Raw genomic sequence first — 14,550 nt, forward strand, 5'->3', positions numbered from 1 at the left:
CTCGAACTCCTGAGCTCAAACAATCCACCCGCCTTGGCCTCCCAGAGAGCTAGGATTACAGGCGTGAGCCACCACGCCCGGCCAAAATGTATATTACTTTTTAAATCAGAAAAGTTACAGTAATCAGTTCATCTATTAATTTAATGAATGACATGGATATGCTTATATTTCTGGAAAAAACTAGCTGTAAAATCATTTGTATAGTATGATGTCAGCTAGGTTCTAATTTTTTTTGTCTTAGAAAATACATTAGATGGAAATGTGCAAAAATACTAACAGTGATGTAATCCCAGGGAGACTGTAATGAGCATGAACTTTTTTCTTGTTATTCATTACTTTTTTCTCTATCTTCAAAATTTTGTCCTGTGATCATGTTTTGTAATCTGAAAACAATTAATGTTTTAACTTGGAGGACATGTCTTTACTTTTTCTTCCTTATATTTTTAGACATTTGAAGACAGTGATCTCTTCCATTTGATTGGTGTTATTTGTGGATTAGCAATTTATAATTTTACTATTGTGGACCTCCATTTTCCTTTGGCTTTATATAAGAAACTGCTGAAAAAGAAGCCATCCTTGGATGATTTGAAAGAACTTATGCCTGATGTTGGGAGGTTAGTTGTGAAAAGTATCAAGGATAGGGTTTGGAAGATAAGAACTGAGGAATGTACAGAAAGCTTTCCTTCTAGGAATAATTACATTTTGTTGTTCCTATTAAATTTCTGAAATAGATCTACAGTCCCAGCTGCTCCAAAGGCTGAGGCAGGAGGATTGCCTGAGTTGAGGCATTTAAGTCTAGCCTGGGTTCTTAAAATTTTTTAATTTAAAAATTTAAAAAAATTGTTTCTGAAATAAACAAATGCCCTTCTAATAAAGGAAAATCCATTATGTTACTCAGACCAAAATTTTCTACTTAAAGACTACATTTTTAGTCTTCAAAGCTAGATTTTTGGTATTTTAACAATACTTTGCAAATATCAGATAAAAAATTTAGGAAGATCCCTGTTCCTGAGAGTGGTTAGGAATTTATTTGGACTTTCACTTCTGATCACTTTCATTCCTAATTTGAATATGTAAAGTTTCTTTTTCTTTATTACATAAAACGGAATAAAAATTATATATAAATAAGGACAAATGTTGACAATAGGAAGATACATAGCCTTTGTATTCAGAGAAAGCGATAAAAACCTTAGGCTGGTTTTTTTCTTCTTCTTCAGTGTTTGTAAGTTTGCCATTGTACATTCACTATTTTGAAACAAATGTAAAAGTGCAAATTAGTGAAAGACTTTTATCAAAAGGGAATAAGAAATACATACTTACTCATAAGCAAAATAGTCAAAATACCCAATAATGTTTTACCTCAAAGAAACATATATATTGTTTTGCAGAAGCATGCAACAATTACTGGATTATCCAGAAGATGATATAGAGGAAACATTTTGTCTTAATTTTACGGTAAGATGGAAACACATAGGTTAGCCTAATTATTCATCATCCCTGTTATTTAACAGCTGTGCCTTATAGTTTTTCTCTGTTTTATGGATGAAATTCTTAAAGAACCCTTTAGCTAACATTTATTGAGCATTTACTATGTGGTAGCTAGTCACAATACATGCATTATTTCATTTAATCCTCAACAATCCTATGAGGTTAGTATCATCCTTATTTTACAGTTGAAGAAAACTAAAAACAATCATTGTCTTCAGAATCAGTATTCATATCCAGCTCTGTGACTTCAAAGCCTATGTGCTTTATCATTATGCTAAAGATATTTACAAATTCAAGAGGTCCTCTTTATCTAAGTGTTTTTGAATCTGCAATTACAAGAATTCTTAGAGAAGCAAAAGGTTATTGTAACATTTTACTACTAATATCACTACTCAACTTACCACTGAAAAGATTAATTCCCACTCATATACATCCCTTCCTGCTTCATACTAACTAACGATCATCCTTGCCTAACTTGTCTTCCTCACTGTTGGATGACATATTATAATACAGGTATTATTTTGAAAATGAAATTGCAAATCTTGTAAAAGATTCACAATTTTGTTAAATCGGTCGAAGGGATGTTGAATAAGTGACCCAGTCACATACAAAGCCATTGACAAATGAGGATCTGACAGAAATAGACTAGTCGACAGTTAAAGAAGAAAAAGTCAGCAGTGATTATGATGAGGCACTTCAGAAGGGAACAATCTGAATGTTGGGAAAATTGTAAAACCTTCAGTTTTCTTTTTCTTTTTAAGATTTTTTATTTGTATTTTGTTTGTTCACCCCCCTAGTATAGTCCTCTTCATGGTTTTGTTGTCAATGCTGATAAAAGACAGCATATTCTACTGTCACACCGTTTGCCTCATTTCTTAAGAGATTTTCAGTGGCTCTTTATTGTTTGTAGAGTAATAGCTTTAGAACGGGCATCAAAGACATTTATAATCTGGCTTTCTAACTTCCATTGTATCCATTGAAACCAACTTTTGTTATATCACACAATATTTTTTCATATATCTTACCTTCTCTTTTTTAGAGCCACTTGCCATACATTTTCAGAACTTATTATTTACTATCATATCTATCCTTTTATTCAGTTGATGCGCTAAGTTTGAAATCACTTCAGACCTCTCCCAGTCTTTCAGAATTCTATCCCTCTACTACGTGCTTTTCAAATGGCATTTCTTCTTCCTTAAGGTCTTTCATACCTCCTCTAGTCAGAATTAAGTTTTCTTTCCTCTATGGTCTGATAACATTTATTTGTATTATAATGGGTTGCTTATATAACCACATTTCTCCTCCTTTACTAATAGTAAACTTCAGAGCAGGGATGTATTCATCTCTTATCCCACTCCTATTATAGTGTTTTATAGACATCACATTTTAATGAAAGAAAATAATATTGCAAAAAGAAGGAATAAGAAAAGATGCAGAGATGGGATTGGTAATATTTGTAGAAAAATTGCCAGACCAGTAAGAGAAATAAAATATTTCAAAATAACTCTTTGTGAACCAAATTAATGCATAATTGGAAAAATGGCCTGTGATCAAGCATACAAGGCAGAGCAATACAGGAGTGACAGTTGTCATGTGGGGAAAGTGCATAGTTGTTCTAAGCTGAGTTTGCACTCTGATCCTTGGATTCTATCACTTATCTAAGGAAAACATCCTTTCTAATACTTTACTCCTACAGTAATCATTCTCAAGTTTTATGTACAATAAATACTCAGTTTCCTGTTCTTAATTAACTAAACACTTGGTAATTTATAGTTAGTCATGGTAGGATTTCACACTACTAGAGAGGTTAAAAATTCCTATTTGTGGCCTTAAGCAGAATTCACAAATAAGCTTATGGTAGCAGAATTTTATCTCAAATTTATTAGTTTTTATATTAAATGAGAGAAAAGGTAGAATATAATAGTAGATTATTAAAATACTCTAATAAGTTTTTGAGTCTGACATTGACTTTTTTTAAAAATTTAAATTAATAGATCACAGTTGAAAACTTTGGTGCAACAGAAGTGAAAGAGCTGGTTCTAAATGGTGCAGACACAGCTGTTAACAAACAAAATCGGTAAGTGAATTATAGCAGCATCAGTGGAGTAATAAGAAATCAATAGGCATTTTCTTCTGTATTTAGAAAACCTGTTACAACCCTAAGTTTTCACTCAGATAAACTTAAATTTTGAATCATTAGTGAGGAAGTAATCTGCGTTTTGTTCCTGAAATCCCTTTAAGACATTAAACAAAAAAACAAGGAGAAAGGGAGAGGAGATAACAGCAAAGATATTTTTGGAAGCCAAAAAACAGTGGTAACTAACTTGAGCAAACTAGAGAAAGCTGCAATATAAGATGGGCTGGAGGAGCCAAGAAGCCAGCCAGTTCATATGCAGAACAAAGACTCAGGTGCTGAATATAGAATATACCTTTATAAAGTGCATGGGGTTTGGGGAAATGCTGGGAACAGAAAGGTTGACTCTTGTGAGTTCCGCTCCAGCCATGGCAAGGAACTGAACTGAAAATAGGGAGATTACGTGAGAAAAGTCTACAGCTCCCTCCTCCTTGATGCTACATATTGGAGGATCCTTTTCTGGGGAAACTGCCTAACTTTTAAATGAGAGTGGATAGCCAAAGGACAATAGACATTTAAAGAAAGACCAGAATAGTCAAAAAGAATGGCAAGGAAATAGGAGTCATGCAGGATGAAGGACAAAACTTCAAAAGAAACTGAAATCAGTGTCCTCAAAATGATGAGTGACATCCAGATGGATACTATTAATATTAACGATTTTTAAAAATTCATTGAAAGAAATGAGATGAATGAAATTTGTCAAAGAAAATGGTACAAAAACAACTTCTCAACACTGAATGACATCCTTTCAGGATTGAAAACATAGGAAGTGGAAAAAAAGACATACCAAGACAAACATACATGAAATTTCAAAATCTTCAAAGAAAAAGGGACCCTAAAGCCATCCAGGAAAAAAAGCAGACCGTTTACAAAGAATAACATCAGACTTGCAAAGAACAACACTGGATTTTCCTTGGCCTTTTGGCTAAGATCAAGCAAGTGACGAACAACAGAAGCTAGAACATCAAAATTCTGGGAGAAACTTAGAATTTCATAACCAAACTATTAATATCAAGTATGTGGGTGTATTAAAAACATACATGCACAGTCTCAGAAACTTCAGGAGGATGTGTTCTGTCTACTAAAACAAGGAATCAAAAAACAACTAAAAAAAACGGGATCCAATATAGGATAGAGGCAAAGAGGATTCTTTCTGAAGGAACAATAACTGTGCAGAAGATTTAGAAAGCTAACAATCTAGGAATCTAGGTTAGATCAAGAGGTTCGAGGGTTCCAGGAGAAAAATGCAGCTGATGCTACTTAATATATTTGAATGAATCTAGAGGAAATTGATATTTTTTTAGAGAAGCTGGGGATGATGTTGAAGTAGCAAGCTAAGGAAAACAAAAGTTCTTTTTAAGAAAAGGTAACCATAGAATACAGCTTAACTGTGAATAATATTTATATGTATAGAAATGTTAATAAATATTAAACCAGAAATTGTTGTCTAAATATAATGGGTGGGGGGAGAGTGTGAGTGGGACAATTAAATAAAAGGTAAATCCTCACCTTTCATAATAGGTATTCAGTTCATTAGATATTTAAAATTGAAAATCAAGGAATAACAATAGAACTATGCTAGTAGAAGCTTAAAGGTAAATATCAGAAGGAATAGCAAAAAGAGTTAACAAATAGTTGCCTTTGAATAGCAGGAATTCCTGGTAGAGAAGTGCAGGACAGAGAGCAGCTTTGTTCTCTTCTATTTTGTTTTGGTCCTTTAGATAAAGTTAGCTTAGTGGCTATTGCTGGGGACTTTCTCCAAATGATTGTAATCTCGATTCTGTTAGTGAGAAGCTGTGTAACTTTAGGTAAATTAGTTGATGTCTCCATACCTCAGTCTCCTTTTCTATAAAGTGGAGCAATAAGTTGTACTTACTTCATGGGGTCATTGTGAGGATTAGGTGAGGCAAAAATTTTAAGATACTTAGAATAGGACCTAGCACATGTATGTGCTCAGTAAATGTTGGCTATTAGGATTATTAGTATTTGATGTTTTAAACTGTGCGTATGTCTTACTTTGATAAAAATAAAGCTGTTTTCAAAATGATGTGAAACAATTTTAGGTCCTTCTAGCTGTCCTTTTTTTTAAAAAAAACTTGATCTTGAAACACTTTGATTATGATTTAGATTTTTTTCTGCTGAGAAATAAAGAATTTTGACAAAAAATATGTTGGCACATAAAATGATCTAGCCTTTTGTGTTTAAAGGACTTAACTAGTATAGATGAATGTAACTTTCTAATTGGATGAATTATAAAATTATACATTACAAAATTGTTCTTTTTCTCATCAGAACTCAATAGCATATGCTGTCAGTTTTTCCTCAGGCCCACCAATTTTATATTTTACAATGGCCTCTTTTAACCCTTTTCTCCTCCTTGTAAATTCAGTTTGGAATTATTTTATAACTTGCTAAAAAGATTATTTGTAGTTAATTAAATTTACCATTATTCCCATTTGCAGCATCATCTTTTATTATTTGGAAGACAAAGATATAAAATATTGAAGTCCTCTAGTACCTATTCTCATTATTTGTTTGACCAGATAGCATCATAAAAATGTTTGTAGCTAGCAAAACAAAACAAATTGAATGAAATTGTGGTTCTAATTTACTGGGTTAAAGGGGTTTTCCTTTTTTTCTTTACAGTTTCCTTTTGTATCATAAGAGGCAGAAGAGAGTCAGAAGGGTATGTGTGTGTATATACACACATACGTTTGAAAAGCAACTCCACTTGTAATCTGTAGTGATTACCCTAAAAGAATGCAGATAAAACCCCCTCTTAGGTATTTATTTTTGTAAAATAAATTTTGTTTAGATTCCTTGGAATGAAAGGGGAAAAACAGACTGGAGTCTATCAAATCATCTGAATCCCAAAGCTCTCATTTTTTTATCACCTAATACTTGTAACAGATCATTCTTTTTAGGGGTGTGTGTGTGGTGATATATGTAAATTCTCAATAATTTGCAGGTATTTTAAAATTATTTTAATAGTCATTTGTATCATTCTGCCCAAAAATGACATTTGTTTCTATTAGCAATAGCCTAAGAATAACTGAATGCCTCATGGATATACCTGAGTTTTATATAGAAAGAATAATAGGCTTTTCATAATGACTCTGTCCTCTTTGAACCCTACTCATACTTTCTCAGTTTTGTAGAAAAATAGCAAAAAGTACAGGAGCACTGACAGTTGTAATAACACTATATTATGTATTCTCTATAAATAATTTTTATAATATGTGCGTGTGTGCTTTTCATTTCTAGGCAGGAGTTTGTTGATGCTTATGTGGATTATATATTCAATAAATCAGTGGCTTCCTTATTTGATGCTTTTCACACGGGTTTTCATAAGGTCTGTGGAGGAAAAGTCCTTCTGCTTTTCCAGCCTAATGAACTACAAGCAATGGTTATCGGAAATACAAATTATGATTGGAAGGAACTGGAAAAGGTAGGGAAAAACAAATCTGTGGCATCGTTTAAATGGAAAGGCAACAGAACATGATTTGTTGGTGTAAATCTTGCCCTTTTAATATATCATTTTTCATTTTATACAATTTATTGCTGTCATTTTGTAGGAAAACACTCAACCCTTCTTATTCCACAATGAATAGATTTGAACTGTGTATGAATTAGAGATAGCACTTCTGTAGTTGGTGGTACTGGTGGTACTGATAGGAAAATATCTGTAACACGGGCTGGATAGAAGCCCCAGCCAAAACTGAATGAGATTTCTTTCTGCCTCAGTCCTAGGAAAACCATTATGAGAAGCATTTGCAATGCCTAAGATCTTTGTTTCCTTTTTTTCCTGATTAGTCTCAGTGTTAAATTTTTTAGCAGAGAATAAATAAATAATGCTCATGGTCTTCTTTACTGGTACCTTAACCAATAAAGGGAACTTTAGGGAGAAGATTGGGAATTTTTGAAACAACTTTTCCTTTTTCTCTATCCAAGTAATTCTCAAATATTTCTTCAGGTAAACATTAAATAAAAAGTGCTAGTTTAGATCAGCTTTGAGAAAGTTATATGCGGGGTTGAAATGTCCATTTTTCCATCCATGTAATCTAGCATCCTCTGACACAGTTTTGGCATTAATGATTAGTTAGATACTGTGCCCCTATTAGGATGACCGACCTAAAAAACACAGTGCAAACCATCTGGAACTTTCATATATTGCTGGTGGGACTATAAAATGCTATAGCTACTTTAGTTTGGCAGTTATAAAGTTAAACATACATTTGCTATATGACCTAGCAATCCTATTCTTGGGTATTAAATTATGTTCACACAAAAATCTGTAAACAAAGGGAGAAACGGGTTATTGTTTAATGGCTACAGAGATGAAAGAAGTTTTGGAGATGGATGGTGGTGATGGTTTGCACAGCATCGTGAGCATACTTAATGCCACTGAAGGTTGTACTTAAAGATGTTAAGATATAAACCTTATGGTTTGTGTATTTTACCACAATTTTTTAAAGCTTATTTTTTTAAAAACCTGCAAACAATTAAAAAACTGGAAACAACCTACATGTCCTTCAGTGGGTGAATGGATAAAACAAGTACGTTATATTGATTCACCAGAATACTCCTGGGCTTTAAAAAGGAATACACTGTTGATACATGCCATGACTGGATCAATCACAGAGGCCAAATGCTGAGTGCAAGAAGCCAGTCTCAAAGGATTACATACTTACGGTTCCATTTATATGACATTTTGAAAGAACAAAACTATGATGAACAGGTAGAGGGAGGGTGTCACTGTAGAGAGGGCAGTACAAGAGACTTCTAGCACAATAGTGATGGAACTAATTTTGGTAGTGGTTGCACAAATCTCTATATGTGCTTAAAACTCATAGAATGTATACATACCAGAAAGAGGTCAGTTATACTATGTAATAATGCAAGGAATAAAATTTTTGAAATAATTAGGACTTCTAATTAAGCATGGTGGAATCAGCACATCTACTCCCAAAAACTCACTAGAATGACAATAATGGAATAAAAATAGGAATACATACACCAAAAAAATAAAAATACAATGAGCAAGAGAAAAAATGATGTTGGAAGATAGAAAATAGGTGGGTAAGTTGACAAATGACTTAGAGCACTAAGCCTCCAGAGGGACAGGGTTGTCAGGAGGCAACCCATTTTATACCCCAGAATCTCTGAATTGGTGCACCACATTACAGGGATGTGGGGTTGGACTAAAGGCAATAGAATTACTTCAAAGCCATTTTGAAGAATAATTGGATCCTTCATGTCTCCTCTTCTACCCAGCAAAAGACAGCTTGGGAGAGAGGCTTTATAATCCTGGCAAGCAGGTAAAACTGAGGATGGCACATAGAAAGCTGGTAGCCAGGCCTAAATCCTTCAGTAATGAGATTGAAAGTTTCTTTTGGGGGGTAAATCGATCTGCTCAACAGAAGAAACCTGTAGATACTAACTTTAAGGGGTCCCCCAGTAGAAATGGACCCTACCTCTAATCACCCTAAAATGAAAATTGTATAAGGGCTTCTCATCACCCTTTAGATCTCCCATTATTTGTCCCTCCTTGCCTCATCTCCTATCATTGTTCCTCTCACTCTGCTTCAGGCTTAGCCTCTTTGCTGAGCCTAGAACCCTCCACGCACATGCCAGTCTTAGGGCCTTTCTATTTCCTTTTCCCTGTGCCTAGTGTTCTCTTCACCTTGGTAATCCCAAAGGGTTCTTGCACTCACCTTTATACGTTTATACCTTCTCAGAGACCTTACCTGAATAACTGATCTAAAATTGCAAACCCCTCCCCTGTACACATACCTCCTGTCTTCCTTCCTCGTTTTATTTTTCTTCTTTGGGTTTGACATAATATAAATTTTACTTATTTGTTTTTACTGTTACTCCTTCCCCCCTACCACAACGTGAGCACCATGAGGGCAGAATTTTTGCTTCTTTGTTCACTGCTGTATTCCCAGCACCTAGAATAACACTCAGTAAGTACTTAAAACCTTACCTGATGCAATAATTGATAGAAGTGTTCATTCAGTAAGACAGGACATTTTTTAAAAAGTATATATTAGTGTACTTTATATTTAGTACTTTGATTTTTTTCCACTGTGTATCTGATACATTATAACTTTAATGACTATGATTTGTGGCTTCAAATGTTCATTCTTAATCAGGACTTGTGTGCACATTACCCCAAACCATTTTGAGGTTTAGAAGAAAAACTTTAGCCATCATCCTTTCATTCCCCACTAACATGCTCTCAGATCTTAATTCTAACAAGCTAATATGTTAACTACTAGAATTCAAGCCATTTTCTTCAAACTCATTTGCAAATAACAGCAAATATTTTACAGATTTGAATTATCAAGAGTTCAGTGATTGAGATTATTATGGCTACAGATAGGAAGAGGCCAAAATTCAAGAAGCCCTATAACAAATATTTATTGAGCCCGAATACTATGCAGGAGATTAGGGAGAGGGCAGTAAATAAGACTGAAACATGGTCTTTGCCCTCTGATAAGGGAGCTAGACATTAAATACATAATTGAATTGTGAGAGTACAAGGAAGGAGTAAGAGTTTAGTGAATGGTATGTAAGGAGGAACCTAATCTAGGCCACTGTATCTGGGAAAGCCACTTACTAGATGGTAAGTTCCACAAGGTAAGTAAGGATGTTGTAATCGCAGTTTACCCAGGGCCTAAAACTTTGGCTAAAATTCATCATATATTTGTCGAAAGAGTCAATAAATGAATTAGGTGGCATTTAATATGAAAAAAGGATGTGTCTATGTGGTCTAGGCTGAGAGAACAGTGTGTCCCAAAAGGACCTGATGCTTGAATGATCTTGCTATCAAAGAACTGAAAGTTAAGGCCAAGTGTGTCTGGATTTTAAAGAACACTTCACAGTGTAGTAATAAACAATTCCCTCTCTCCTACCCGCTTCTCTCTTACTGCTGATATTTTTGAGAGGGGCAGTATATTAGTTCTGTTTTTGCAAATTACCCCCAAAACTTAGTAGCCTCAAAATTACAGTGAATATTTATTGTCTTACAGTGTCTGTGGGTCAGAAATTTCAGAGTAGCTGGGTAGTTTGGGCTCAGGGATCTCTTGTGAGGTTGCAGTCAGGATATTGGCTGTTGCTCCAGTTGTCTAAAAGCTTACTTAAGGATAGATTTATTTCCAGGATGGCTCATTCACATGGCTGTTGGCAGGAGGCCTCAGAACCTCGAGTACCTCTCTCTCTAGGGCTTTTTGAGTGTTTTCATGAGATGGCAACTGGTTCCTCCCAGAGTGAAGCCACAGAGTTTTTTCTATGATTTAGCTCAAAAGTCATATTATATATTCCTATTTGCAACATCCTAATGATTACACAGGTCAGACCCCGTTAGTGTCGGGGAGGGGACTATGCAAGGGCGTAAATACCAGGAGACAGCTCTGAAGGCCATCTTGGAAACTGACTATCACGAGTTTCAACCCTTGGGTGAGAAACCTGCAGGCAGCCTTGGGGCCACATGTGGCCTTCCAGATCCTTGAGTATGGCCTTTTGACTGAATCCAAATTTTACAGAACAAATCCTTTTAATAAAGGGATTTGTTTTGTGAAGTTTGGATTAGGTCAAAGGGCTGCACTTGGGAATCTGGAGAGCCACATGTGGCCTTGAGGCTGCAGATTCCCCAGTCCTGCATGGAGCTTGGACCCTGTTACCTTTGTGTCAATTGCCAGATTGAAGATTCAAAACAAAACTAATATCCCTTAATATTAATAAAAGTTTATGTTGTTTTTAGAATACAGAATACAAAGGGGAATATTGGGCAGAACATCCTACGATAAAAATGTTTTGGGAAGTGTTTCACGAATTACCATTGGAAAAGAAAAAACAATTTTTGTGTAAGTATTTTTAACTGGTTCCATATTTTATGAGACTGGAATCTAATTATAGTATTATTCCAAGGTCCTTTTTTTGATGTTTAAGTAGGGTAATTTATGGGGGAAAAAAGAGCTAATCTGCATTCTTAATTACATGTGTTTTCTTAATTCAAAGGCTAAATTCAGCTTGCCTCCAAAACAGCATTAATTCTTAGAAATAAAAGCAGACTGTTAAAATACGTTAAAATAAGCTATGGTTACAATAAACTAGGATTATAGAATTCCTTCTAGATTTCTAAAAAGATCTCTGGAGTACAGTCATCCCTCAGTATCTATTCATGGGGGATTGGTTCCAGGACCCCCAAAGATAGCAAAATCCACAGATGCTCAAGTCCCTTTTATAAAATGGTGTAATATTTTCATACAGCCTATGTAATCTCTAGAATACAGTCACATGCCACATAATGTTTCAACCAAAGACCACATATGACGGTGGTCTCAGATGATTATACCAGATTTTTACTGTACCTTTTCTATGTTTAGATGCACAAGTACTTATTGTGTTACAGTTGCTTACAGTATTCAGTACAGTAACATACTGTACAGGTTTGTAGCCTAGGAGCAAATAGGGCATACCATACAGCCTAGGTGTAGGCTATACCATCTGTGTTTACTCAGGTACACTCTACGATGTTCACACAACAACGAAATCGCCTAATGATGCATTACTTAGAATGTATCCCCATCGTTATGCAATGAATGACTGCCTAATACAATGTAAATGCTATGTAAATAGTTGTTATATTTGGATTGTTTGGAGGATAAAAGAAGAAAAAAGTCCATATATTCAGTACAAACTATTTTTTTTTAATATTTTTAATTTGTGGTTGCTTGAATTCATGGGTGCAGAACCCATGGATATGGAGGGCCAACTGTATAGCTCTTTCCTGTGTTCAGTCTTCATTTTTCTTTTCCTCTTTGCCTTAGCACCAAAATTTTCAGAATTGCTGTAGAAAATAGAACTTTGCCAGACATTAGTTCCCTCATTTATCACACACGTGTCTTTTATCTGTTAAAATGTGTACTCTAATTGAAATTTGACCTATTTTTAAAGTTGTCAGAATTTATGTATATAAATATTAGTGACATTTCCTTTGATACTTTAGCTATTGCCCATAATATTTTGGCAGTCTTTTTTGAGACTCTTGGTTAAATTCTTTTCTATATCATAAGGATGACAAATCATTACTCTCTGAGAGTGATTTGAATTTTGGCTGCCCATTATAAATTTTTGATCAAAAATTACAGAAACAAATAGGAAAAGAAATCATAGTCAAAACTCAATTTTGTATTCAGTTTATCAACTAGTTCTAAATGGCTTTTCCCAAAGGGCTCTCAAAATGTTTTTGGCAATTGCAATAGCCATTCATTCATCAAACATTTATTAAGTACTTTCTTTGTGCCAATATTAAGATTACACTTTTAAAGAAAAAATGTGAGGCCTGGCAGAGTGGCTCACGCCTGTAATCCAAGCACTCTGGGAGGCCGAGGCAGGCGGATCGTTTGAGCTCAGGAGTTTGAGACCAGCCTGAGCAAGAGCGAGACTCAGTCTCTACTAAAAAAACAATAGAAAGAAATTGGCCAAACAACTAAAAATAGAAAAAATTAGCCAGGCATGATGGCACATGCCTGTAGTCCCAGCCACCTGGGAGGCTGAGGCAGGAGGATCGCTTGAGCATAGGAGTTTGAGGTTGCTGTGAGCTAGGCTGACGCCACAGCACTCTAGCCCAGGCAAGAGAGTGAGACTCTGTCAAAAAAAAAAAAAAAGAGAAAAAATGTATATGGGCAATCAGTATGTGTCTCAAAAATCTTTGTCTTTCACAAATTCCATCTTAGAGCAAATGTTAACATAAAGCTCTGCTGTAGTGACTGTACTACATACTACTTGCTACTCTGTTGTTTTGAAGTAGTTGGCTGAATGATTTTTTTCTTGGTAGTATTTTTGACAGGTAGTGATCGAATTCCTATTCTTGGTATGAAGAGTCTGAAACTAGTTATCCAGTCAACAGGAGGTGGTGAGGAGTATCTCCCAGTTTCCCATACCTGTTTTAATCTTCTGGATCTTCCAAAATATACAGAAAAAGAAACTCTACGCTCTAAACTGATCCAAGCCATTGATCACAATGAAGGCTTCAGCTTAATATAACTTTGGAGTTATAACTATCCAGTTTAGTGCAAAAGCATTAAGCTATTGTGTTTTCTTGTGGTGATGAATTCAGCAAGGTAACAGAGGTACTATTATAATTCTTACTTGCAAAATGTTCAATGATATGAGTGTTCATGAAAGCCAAAAAATATTAAAGCAAAATGAACAAACTGTTAATATTAAACTTATTGTACAGAACCATGGATTTTTTTTGCCATCTTCTAATAAACATACAAGTATTGTGAATACATTAAAGTTTTACTAACATGAATTTTAAAGAGTTTGCATATTTCAGAAATGATCTGGTGTGTGAGTGCATGGAAATGTTGCTTAACTTTTCTTCAATCACTGGGTGAAAACCTTTAACTTTGGCCTGCAATAGTCATTTGATTATTTTTTCATTTTGTAAATAATGTTGAGTTTTGTAATAAAATAGTTATGTTCTGATACCAGTACAGTTTCTATGGTTGTAATTGATCTGAGCTGACTTTTAAAGGTTAAAAATTATGATTCAAATCTTACTCTGAGAATCTATTTGTATCAGCTGATTTTAAATATTACACCTCGAGTATAGACAGGCTATCAATCTCCATTATTGAAATAAGTGAATTCCATGCTATTAAATATGGCAAATTTTTAGAGATGGAATTCTGGTAAGTTTTCAGCAATGTTTTGTGAGATGATTCACTGACATGATTCACTCTTTCTATTTGGAGATAGAAGGAGAGGGAATAGAAGAGTCAAAACCCTGAATGTGTTTGACCCCCTATCCTGTACAGCAAGCAGTGACTAAGCTTTAAGTGATACTGGACACAGTGTTTTCCTCCCAGGGCTCCTGACATATCTCATGCTGCAGAATACATAAATCCATCCTT

General features: G+C 34.8%; 1 protein-coding gene across 1 annotated transcript in view; it reads left to right on the plus strand.

The window, feature by feature from the left end:
• The window catches only part of HERC4 (HECT and RLD domain containing E3 ubiquitin protein ligase 4), a 118,316-nt gene extending 104,189 nt beyond the window's left edge, over positions 1-14,127 (plus strand). The window contains exons 19-24 of the mRNA XM_012658566.1: positions 448-614; positions 1,389-1,455; positions 3,483-3,565; positions 6,887-7,070; positions 11,388-11,490; positions 13,467-14,127. Of these exons, the coding sequence (XP_012514020.1) occupies positions 448-614; positions 1,389-1,455; positions 3,483-3,565; positions 6,887-7,070; positions 11,388-11,490; positions 13,467-13,675 (813 nt within the window). The 3' untranslated portion in view covers positions 13,676-14,127. The remainder of the gene's footprint in view (positions 1-447; positions 615-1,388; positions 1,456-3,482; positions 3,566-6,886; positions 7,071-11,387; positions 11,491-13,466) is intronic.
• The last annotated feature ends 423 nt before the right edge of the window (positions 14,128-14,550 follow it).

This window comes from Propithecus coquereli, unplaced genomic scaffold (genome assembly GCF_000956105.1).
Source record: "Propithecus coquereli isolate 6110/MARCELLA unplaced genomic scaffold, Pcoq_1.0 Scaffold117, whole genome shotgun sequence".
In the NCBI taxonomy this organism is placed as follows: Eukaryota; Metazoa; Chordata; class Mammalia; order Primates; family Indriidae; genus Propithecus; species Propithecus coquereli.